Below are 10,769 nucleotides of genomic sequence, written 5' to 3'. Positions count from 1 at the left end.
CTAGATACTGGGTACTGTTTAGAAAACTGTTAGGAATAGAGCAGGAAGCAAAACAGTTAAAAAATTAACTTCCCTCCTGACTGCTAAAGCTAGAATGTTAGACTCCTTTGCAGCTAGAGTTCCATATGGGACTTAGTTTCTGCCAATCAGAGGTATTCACGTGAGACGTAAATTTGTAACTGGATTAAGTGGGGACAGATGGGCAGAGCATGAGGCATCCACTTGTTCCTCCAAGTTCAGCTACAGCTTGACCCATCTACTCTTTCAATCATTTTATAAATTAGTTAATGCCTGGTTTTAAAAAAATCCCTGTGCAATTGAGCACAGATGAATACAATATTCCTAACCCAGTATTTGTGCCCACTGTTTAGCAGAAATTCCTCCCTGCTGATAGGAAGGTATGGACCTACAATTCTGATTGCTCACATAACAAAAGACAAAAGATGAAAACTAAATTCCCATTTTTTCCCTTGTGTTTTCTCTTTCCAACATGGGCCAAATGTATTTTTTAAAATCTGAAACTTATACTAACTCATACTATTAATTTTACCTTCCCTGTTATAAATTGCATGAATTGTTGAATTCTTAAACTGAACTCTTGATTCCGACATAAAGAAATCCTATATAATAAAGAGCTAATATGCAAATGGTCATCACACCCTCACGCCCTTGCACCCTTGGGACCTCGCACCCTCACACTGGGGCCATGGGACCTGAGGCCAGGCAGGGGGACCTGAGGCTGTGCCCCCCACCCCGGTGCCAGGCCAGGGAACCTGAGGCCACGCCCCCACCCAGCACTGGGCCAAGGGACCTGAGGCTGCAGGAGATTTTCATATACATTTTACTAATTTTCCTTCATCTCTGACACTTCTATTATAGAGAAAGGGCAAATAGCAATGTTAAAATATTTCCTCTAATTAATTCCCTTTTCATGTGCACGAATTTTGTGCACCAGGCTACTAGTAAGTTATAAAGAATATGATTATTTGACAAGTGTATGCCTGAGGTCAGAAATCTGTATCTAAAGAGAGCTGGCTATATAAATGAAATGATAAGAAATCATGGATATACCATTTAGCCATAAATATTTCTAAGCTTTAAAAGTCATTAAAAATGTAACTCTTATAGCTTCATTTGAAAACTGATGTTTTCATTTTAGGAATCTGTTTTTGCAGGATAAAATGTTCCTTTAAGTCTAAAGTTAAAATAACACCATGCAGGTGTTTACAATTTAATCATAGCAAGCTTTATTCATAAAGAGATAAGATACTTTAATCACACACGAGGCTGTGACATGCTTGTTGGAATTGGACAAATTTCAGATTTCAAATATGATACTTTATTTTGTAAAACACTTGGAAAATGGGCCAAGAAAGTTTCTTCAGTGAAAGTAGAAAAGGTGGAATGCAAATCCTTAAGAGTCATCCTATATAATAAAAGCGTAATATGCTAAGTGTCCAATCATCCATTCAATCAATCAAAGAGCAATATGCTAATGATATGCTAAGGCCTCTCAACCGCTTGCTATGATGTGCACTGACCACCATAGGGCAGACATTTAACCAGTCGACCAGTCGCTATGACATGCACTGACCAGCAGGGGGCAGACACTCCAACTGGTAGCTTAGTTTGCTGCTGGGGTCTGGCTGATCGGGACTGAGCAAGATGGGCCGGACATGCTCTGGAGCTCTCCCATAGTCCCTCCCAGGCTGGCCAACCTCCCATGTCCCTCCCTGGTCCTGATCATGCACTGGTGGGGTCCCTCGCCTGGCCTGTACCCCCTTGCAATCTGGGACCCCTCAAGGGATGTCAGAGAGCCTGTTTCGGCTCGATCCCACAGGCCATGCCGAGGGACCCCATTGGAGCACGAATTCATGCACATGTCAGAGAGCCTGTTTCAGCCTGATCCCACAGGCCATGCCAAGGGACCCCATTGGAGCACGAATTCATGCATTGGGCCTGTAGTTTAAGAATATTTAAGAACTAGAGGCCCAGTGCATGAAATTTGTCCACTGGTGGGGCATCCCTCAGCCCAGCCTGTGCCCTCCTGCAGTCTGGGAGCCCTCGGGGGATGTCCAACTGCCACAGCGGGAGAGGCGGCTCCCACTGTGCTTGCCAGTCGTGAGCCCGGCTCAGGGCTTCTAGATGAGCGGCACTCCCCCTGTGGGAGCACACTGACCATCGGGGGCAGCTCCTATATTGAGTGTCTGCCCCCAGTGGTCAGTGTGTGTCATAGTGACCAGTCGTTCTGCCAATCGGTCGATTTGCATATTAGCCTTTTATTATATAGGATAATTTTTAATCACCTGATTCGTTAAATTGAGATAGAAAATTCAACTTTGTAGGTATTATATGATGGGGTAGGTTAAGTGCTTTCAGAACAAGTTTGGAAGTGGTTCTGCAAGATGGTAAATAAATGAGTTAGCTGGTTTCCTTATTTTGATTTTCAGTTCTATAAAACTTGTAGGAACTCTTGACCCATTTGGCAAGCAGTAATGTTTTCCTTTTCAAACTCCCACATTACTTTACAATGTTTTCATGACTATATCACAGTCTTTCTAAAATAATCATATTTGTGTATTCCCCCCTCCATATCTATCTAATCTATCTAATAATAGGATAATGTGCAAATTGGTCGGGATGCTGTCATGTAATGACCGATCAGCAGGCTGCGTCCCTGCCCCCTGCGCCGGCCCAGAGACATGAGGTTTGCATCCCTGACCCCAGTAATGGGCCCCAGGATGTGAGACGCACGTCCCCGTCCCCTGCACCAGCCCGGAGACAGGAGGCTCGCATCCCCAACCCCGGCAACGGGCCCTGGAATGTGAGGCTCGCATCCTCGCCCCCTCCGCTGGCCTGGAGATATGAGACTCGCGTCCCCAACCCTGGCAATGGGCCCCGGGCCCCAGGCCCTGGGATGTGAGGCTCTTGGCCCTGCCCCCTGCGCCAGCCCAGAGACATGAGACTCGTGTCCTCGAACCCGGCAATGGGCCCTGGGATGTAAGACTCGCGTCCCCGTCCCCTACACCAGCCCGGAGACATGAGGCTTGAATCCCCGACACTGGCAATGGGCCCCAGGACATGAAGCTCGTGTCCCCGCCCCCCTGCGCCGGCCCAGGGGTCTGCACATCTCCGCCACAGGCCCAGGCGGGGGTCCACAGGCCAGGGGCGGGCAGTTGGGGTGATCGGGCCAGCAGGGGAGGGGAGTTGGGGGTGATCAGGCCAGCAGGGGAGAAGTTAGGCATCATCAGGCCGACAGAGGAGCGGTTAGGAGGCAATCAGGCTGGCAGGCAGGTGAGTGGTTAGGAGCCAGTGGTCCCGGATTGTGAGAGGGATGTCGGAGTGGTCCCAGATTGGAGAGGGTGCAGGCCAGGCTGAGGGACAACCCCTCCCCGCATGCATGAATTTTGTGCACCGGGCCTCTATTAAGTTTATAAGCTGCTGAAAGAGTTACCATCTGAATCTTCAGTCCGCAGACCGACGCTCATGTATCGATAAATACTGGATGATAAAGATAAAACAGTCTTTATGTAAATTATACTCTTAAGTATCAAAATTCAAGTCCCAGCTGGGCAACAAATTCAGCAGCAATGCTGGGCAGGTTGAACCATGTCTCTGAGTCATGAAATACCCGAGTCCCTGGTTAGCCTTTCTGGAAGAATCTTTTGTGTCCTAGAGCCCCAGCATTCCTAACCATCTTTGAGTAGGCAAAGGTGGAATGGTTTGGTGCTCATGCTTGTATCAGAAAGTATTCGTCATGTGCATAGTGTAGCACTCATAGTGGTCACCATGAGAGCTGGGATATAACAGGAACGTGGAAGTAGGGCACCAAGAGTGATGGGGACATGATAAATGGGGGTGCGGTCAACCTAAAGCACTCTTATTTGAATTTAACACACACACACACACACACACACACACTGTGCAGGCCAAATAAAACTTTTCTGAAGGACAGTTTGGGACCTCTGCAAAGCTACGTAGACAGCTGTGACCTCCTGTGCTTACCCAGGAGATAGGAGAGGTGAGGACAGTGAGAGCAGCAGACACAGGGAAGTGGGGTTGGGTGCTGAGGCAAGAGCACAAGTGCACTGGGTCCTGAAGTGAATGGGAACAGTGAGCAGAGGCCATGGGTACAGGCAAGAGGGAGGGCTCTTAAGACACCCTTGCCTCACTCACAATTCTGTGTAGTCTTGGGCATGGTAGAGAGCAGTGGTGCTAAGTGTGTGGACTCCTGAGTCTCGCTGCCTGGCTCCGTCCCTCCCTGGCTGTGGGGCCTTATGTAAGTCATTTAACATCTCCATGCCTCTTATTAAGAGGATAATAATAGTGTCTTCCTCATAGGGCTCTTGCTATGATTAAATTAGGTAAAACTTCAAATAGTGCTCAATTAATGCCATGTTATATAGTGCTTTTACTTCTTAAATATTTTATATGTGTGTTTGTGTGTATATGCATGCAGAATTTTATTCTCATTTCTATTTCTTAGACTTGTATCTCATGGTGCATCTAAACCCACACTCTAATAGGGACACTAGAGATAGGCTGCTCTTACCATTATTTCCTTCCACAAAAGAGTAAGAATGAAAATTACACTTCTCATTTTTCAGGTTAGATCACAATCTTCTTTTCCTTATTTACATTTTTCAGGCTGCATCATTCTTAGGAGTCTCCCTAATGTGTAAAGTTATATTTCCTCTGTCCTAAAATAGTCTCTTTTATGCCTCCAGAAGTTCACTTTGGGTCTAGTGTTATGGAATTGAATTATTAAGTCTGTTTATTTTAGCCAGGCTCTTAGTGATTATATTGATTTCAATTATATATTTTTTTTCATTCTGAAGACCTAGTGCATTGACTATATTCAGTTTATACTTTGACTATTTAGTTCCATTTCTAGGTCTTCTTTACCTCCATGCAGCATCCACCACAGGGGCTCCTGTTTTGAACCCAAATCTATGCTTAGGGCATGGGTAAAAGAAATAGCCATAATGTCACAGAATATTTCCTACACACTATTATTTCTTTTTTTTTATGGAAATGAATTTCCCAATTTAGCAAATTGGGAAAAAGAAAATATAGAAGGTGAAGGTAATAAGTAATTTTGAAAGATAATAAAAATAAGAATAGTAATATTTACAGTCCATGTACAATATTTTGATATGCTTTTTATGTTTCTTTCATTCTGTGTCTTTTTAAAAGAAGAGAGAAAGAGAGAGAGAGAGAGAGAGAGAGAGAGAGAGAGAGAGAGAGTTCTCAAATAGGGGAACCACTCATATTCCAACCAACCTAAGAAAATAATTACTTTCACTGTCTACATGCAACTTTTTAAAAAATGGCAGAATCTATGCAAAGTAAGTATAAGTGTGGTGAGGAAAACACCAGCCCTAAGCACACTGCCCTGAACTTGTGCATGTTGGAAGTCATTTTCAATGCACAGCGGATGGTGTGATCAACCCATCTTTATGTTCCATGTAAATTTGTTTTATTTTTGATAATGAAGCTTGGAGAAATGATTCTTGAAGCATTATAACAGCTTTGACTGACAGCTCCCTTAGTGCTGTCTCTTTCACAGCAAGCATAACTGACAGCTTGTAGGTGGAGAGCACATGTAGATAGATTGAGTCCGTAATGGGGGAAAAACAAAGAAGATATTTGTTCTATTTGTTATTTATTAAAATTCAACTAATATGGTAAAATATATGCATCTTGGCAGAATAGATTTAATTTGTAGGCTGAGAGGGTTTTCTGTTATGGAAGCTTGATATATAGCAATTATGTACTAAAATTACTTCTCATAAATATTTTCAAACTCCAGTGAAATTTACATTACTCTTTTTCATACCCATGAATACCGTTTATTTAGTTGGGTAGGGTCTAGCTAATTAAAGACTTTTCAAGTTGCATATTTAAATTCCATTCAAGTTATCTTTTGTGGGCACCTGCCTGTGTAGATTAAGTTAGAAACCTTGTTACATTAAAAACAAGAATTCTGCAATGCCACTTGTAGGTATAGACCCGAAAGAATGGAATGCAGGGACTTGGACAGATACTTGTGCACCCACATCCATAGCAGCATTGTTCACAATAGCCCAAAGGTGGAAACAACTCATGTGTCTGTGGGCAGATGGATGGATAAACAAAGTGTGATATATACAAAGAAATATTTACTTAGCTTTAAAAAGAAATGAAGTTCTGATACATGCTACATTGTGGAAGAACCTTGAAGACACTATGCTAAGTGAAATCAGCCAGGCACAAAAAGAACAGTCATCTAACGATGAGGAACACTGGCAGGTGCAGCGATGCCACCCTGTGTGCCTTGCTCATGGCTTCATTCCCCTCCTCCCTGGATATTCACTGTCCTGAAGTTTGGGTGTATCATTCTCTTGCTTTTCTTTATTGTTTTACTACATATAAATAAATCCTTAAACAATATATTGCTTGGTTTTTGAACGTTATATAAATGGAATCATACTATGTAAGTATATGTGTCTGTTTTTCCCTCCTGGTGAAACTCATCCATATTCATATGTGTAGTTCTGGTCCATTTATTGTCATTTCTCTATGGTGCTCTTATCCATCCATCCTCTTATCCATAGACAGATATGTTTGTTGTTACAAAATTTCTGTGCAAGACTTTCTACAGTGTATATACCTAGGAATGTAATTGATGGATTGTAGGGTTTGCTCATCTTAACTTTAGGTCTTTGATTCATTGGTTGATTTCAGGAGAGCTGTACCGATTTATTCCCCCACCAGCAGCATCTAACAGTTCCTGCTATCTCACATCTTAGCAACACTTGCTGTTAGCCCAACATTTTGACTCTCCTATGTTTACATTACCAGATGACTTCAGAACCAAATCCTCACATTGGACGTGACTCCACCATATTGGGCTTTAGGGACCTGATGCTTGATGCCTATGCCATGCTTAGTAAATGATAGAAAAATTAAATGAATCTAGACCGGCCAGTGTGGCTTAGTGGTTGAGTGTAGACCTAGAATGGTTCACAGGCTCAATCCCCAGTAGGGGGTGTGCAGCCATTCAATGATTCTCGCTCATCATTGATGCTTCCATCTTTCTCTCCCTCTCCCTTCCTCTCTGAAATCAACAAAAATATTTTTTTTAATGAAACGAATCTAAGCTTTAGGTGTTTGGTAAAATTATGAGTCCAGTTTAAGAACCCATTGTGGCCCTCGAGTCAAAAAGTTTGCCCACCCCTGGTGTAGACCTATGAATGGTTCGCAGGCTCAATCCCCAGTAGGGGGTGTGCAGCCATTCAGTGATTCTCGCTCATCATTGATGCTTCCATCTTTCTCTCCCTTTCCTTTCCTCTCTGAAATCAATAAAAATATTTTTTTAATGAAATGAATCTAAGCTTTAGGTGTTTGGTAAAATTATGAATTTTTCATATTTTAAATGTTTATCAAATTATTATTCTAATCATTCTTTCTCCTCCTAATTATGTACCCAATATCAACCTATTAACGGTGTATCTGTCCCCAAACGCAAATGCTACACAGGAAATTTAATGCAGCAGTCCACGTGTTGCCCGTAGAAGTGGGAAATGTATTACATTTGCTTTACTGTAATCTAATAAAAGACTGTAACATGAATTTTAGAGAAAAAAAATAAAGAATAAAATCTGCAAAATTCTTAACCTAACTTCAGTACTTAACATAGTTCTTATATGTTCCAACATACTTATTTAAAAAATGGCATAACCTTCCCCCAGTGGCTGTCAACTCCGCTTCTATGTCACGGTGGGCACAGCACTCCTTGAACCTCCATGCCCGTGGCCACTAGACTCAAGAGGCCCACTTTCAACTCCTGCTCTTCCTCCTTCACAGAACAGACAACGAGGGCATGCGTGGCACCGGTGAAAATGTGTCTACATGCAAGAGGTTTGCGGTAAGCATTAGCTTCTGGGATGACCTTTTCATCCAGCATTTTGTGAAACTGTCTAAAGAAAGAAAGGGCCCTGAAATTAACAGTTATTTTGCTTGAGTCCATGGCACTGGTCAGCTTGCAAAGGCATTTATACAAGCATGAAATATTTTCAAGGTGACTTTCCAATGACAGTCATGAGAAAGCTACACAGCATCAAATTCAAACCTCTCCTAGCAAAACCCATTTTAGAATTACATTCAAAGGACACATTTCAAATCGATGGACTCATGTTGGATTCAAAGAGATGTGCCATAATTGGAGCAGATCTTCAAGACTGACCTTAACTGAAGAGAAACTAAAGAAAAGTAGTATGAATACACAATTGTGACTGCCATCATAACTGAATGTGTGCTGGTCTACAAGACTCTGGGGCGGTTTTGGGACTGCCACAGTCATAAACTATGAACAGGTGAACAGGGATGACCGGCTGGGACACCTGCGGAGACGACAGTGTGATCTGGCAGGGGTAGAAACCTGCAAGTCCTTAAAGTCTCAGAAAGAATGGCTCCTGTTGAATGGGTGGGAAACAGCATCAATCATGAATATTCTGGAATTGTGCAGCAGATTACTTCAGACCGACCTGCGGAGACGACAGTGTGACCTGGCAGGGGTGGAAACCTGCAAGTCCTTCAAGTCTCAGAAAAAATGGCTCCTGTTGAATGGGTGGGAAACAGCATCAACCATGAGTATTCTGGAATGGTGCAGCAGATTACTTCAGACCAAAGTCAGCAGAATAGAGCCCCTTGAATCCTGGAAAAAATGGAGCTTCGAAGCAGTTCATGCAGCATTACTGCCCGTGCTGGGTGACCAGAGGAGGAAGTGTGCTAGGTTTGAAGATCATGGACTAATCTGTTTCAGGCTCACGCTGAGCCAGAAGCTATAGCCACTGGCCTCCCCCGAGTTGGTACACTGAGCTTCCTGAGTGATGGCCAGGCCCCGTCTATCAGCCCATCGCACACTCGAGAAACCTGTCACTAGGGCTGCTGAACCACTTCCTGTTTCTGTTGACTTGTTTAAATAAATCTCATTTGCCAATTGAAAAAAATATGGTATAAATTCTGCTTCTACAAACTTATTTGCTTGTTTCTACTTAAACTTCCACAATTAAATTAATTTTTTTTTACAATGTATAGAAACTGTTATTTAGAGATATCTATTGGGGTGGGGGGAGAGGCTGAATGAAAAAAGGTAAAGGGATTAAGCAAAAAAACCCAAAAACCACCATATATATAACACAGACAGACACAATAGTATGGTGGTAGTCAGTGGATAGAGCGTGGGCCTGCAGACCAAAGAGTCTTGGGTTCGATTCCAGTCAAGAGTACGTACCTTGGTTGTAGGCTCCTCCCACGCCAGGGCCCTGGTCTGGGCCGGTGCAGGAGGCAACCAATCTATGTGTTTCTCTCACATCGATGTTTCTCTCTGTCTTTCCCTCCCTCTTCCACTCTCCCTAAAAAAGTCAATGGAAAAATGTCCTCAGGTGAGGATTAACAAAAATAAATAAATAAATAATACTAAACAAATAAAATAAATCAGAAAAAGAGAGCAATCATTAGCTCAAAATTCAGACCATGAAGTCTGATGTTTGAATTAAAAAAAAAAGACAACTATTTATGCCACCCCCGCCCCCCAACCTGCCCCTGTTTAGATGGGGTTGGGGATCAAGCCTGCAACCAAGGTATGTATGTGCCCTTGACCAGAATCAAACCCAGGACTTCAGTTTGCAGGCTGATGCTCTATCCACTGAGGCAAACTGGCTAGGGCAAGACATCTATAGTCTGATGTTTGAATTAAAAAAAAAAGACAACTATTTATGCCACCCCCGCCCCCCAACCTGCCCCTGTTTAGATGGGGTTGGGGATCAAGCCTGCAACCAAGGTATGTATGTGCCCTTGACCAGAATCGAACCCAGGACTTCAGTTTGCAGGCTGATGCTCTATCCACTGAGCCAAACTGGCTAGGGCAAGACATCTACTTTAATAACCTATAAAGTTTGGTTCCTGGACCTCTGCCAATTTGATGTAAGTTTCACTATCCTAAAAGGTAACAAAAGAAAGAACAGAGTGAGCTTTTTGTACAACTAAATGCATTCCATTTAAAGGACTGCTCTTTATTCTGAGATTATGTCAGTTCTACCTTTTTAATGTTGAAATGTTCTGCGTTTTAAGAAATGATAATAGATGGTATTTATTTACTTGATAACTTTGTATGACTTCAGATTTTCTGTATGTCTGTGTTTTAATTTTACTGGTCCTTCAAATCTAAATGTTTAGGAATCCTTTCAGAGCCCTTGACTACATCATTTACTATGTATTCCGTGTAAAGCAACCTGGAGCTACTGCCAGGAGGACAGCAGTCCCAGAAGGGAAAGCATACTCATCTCTAGTTAACACCTACTTACTTAATTCTGATTGGGTTTCAAGTGAGGCTCAGTACCCACACTATGGGGAGTGACGTGCAAAGATGAGTAAGGCAGCATTTCGTCCTCACCGGTGTCCGGCTGGGCCTGGTATCGTGATTACAGTCAAAAAACAACGGAAGAGCGAATGCCTTGGACCTAGTGGTCTGGTGGTTGCTGGAGGAGGTGGAGACCCTGGACCCTGGGAAATGGGAAAGGCAGAGAGCAGGGCAAACCCATGCGAGGGAGCGAAACCTGGAGCCCACTCCTGCGTGAGAAAGACGGGAGCTACGGAGCGTGGGAAGACGGGATGGAGGGCGGTGAGGGCGGCCGCGCAGGGAAGAAGGTACAGCGATGCGCCGGGAAGTCAGTCGGTACCGAGGAGACCCGGCCAGCGACCTAACCCGAGGGCCCCAGGAGAGG

At 43.4% G+C, this 10,769-nt stretch overlaps 1 protein-coding gene and 1 pseudogene across 1 annotated transcript in view; both read left to right on the top strand.

The window, feature by feature from the left end:
• The first annotated feature begins 8,046 nt into the window (after positions 1–8,046).
• On the top strand, positions 8,047–8,796 carry LOC102244226 (annotated as a pseudogene).
• Positions 8,797–10,656: 1,860 nt separating this feature from the next.
• The window catches only part of MRPS9 (mitochondrial ribosomal protein S9), a 67,022-nt gene continuing 66,909 nt past the window's right edge, over positions 10,657–10,769 (top strand). The window contains exon 1 of the mRNA XM_014541126.1: positions 10,657–10,692. Coding sequence (XP_014396612.1) covers positions 10,657–10,692 — 36 coding nt within the window. The remainder of the gene's footprint in view (positions 10,693–10,769) is intronic.

This window comes from Myotis brandtii, unplaced genomic scaffold (assembly GCF_000412655.1).
Source record: "Myotis brandtii unplaced genomic scaffold, ASM41265v1 scaffold263, whole genome shotgun sequence".
Taxonomy (NCBI): Eukaryota; Metazoa; Chordata; class Mammalia; order Chiroptera; family Vespertilionidae; genus Myotis; species Myotis brandtii.
This window is presented reverse-complemented; position numbering and strand designations above follow the sequence as displayed.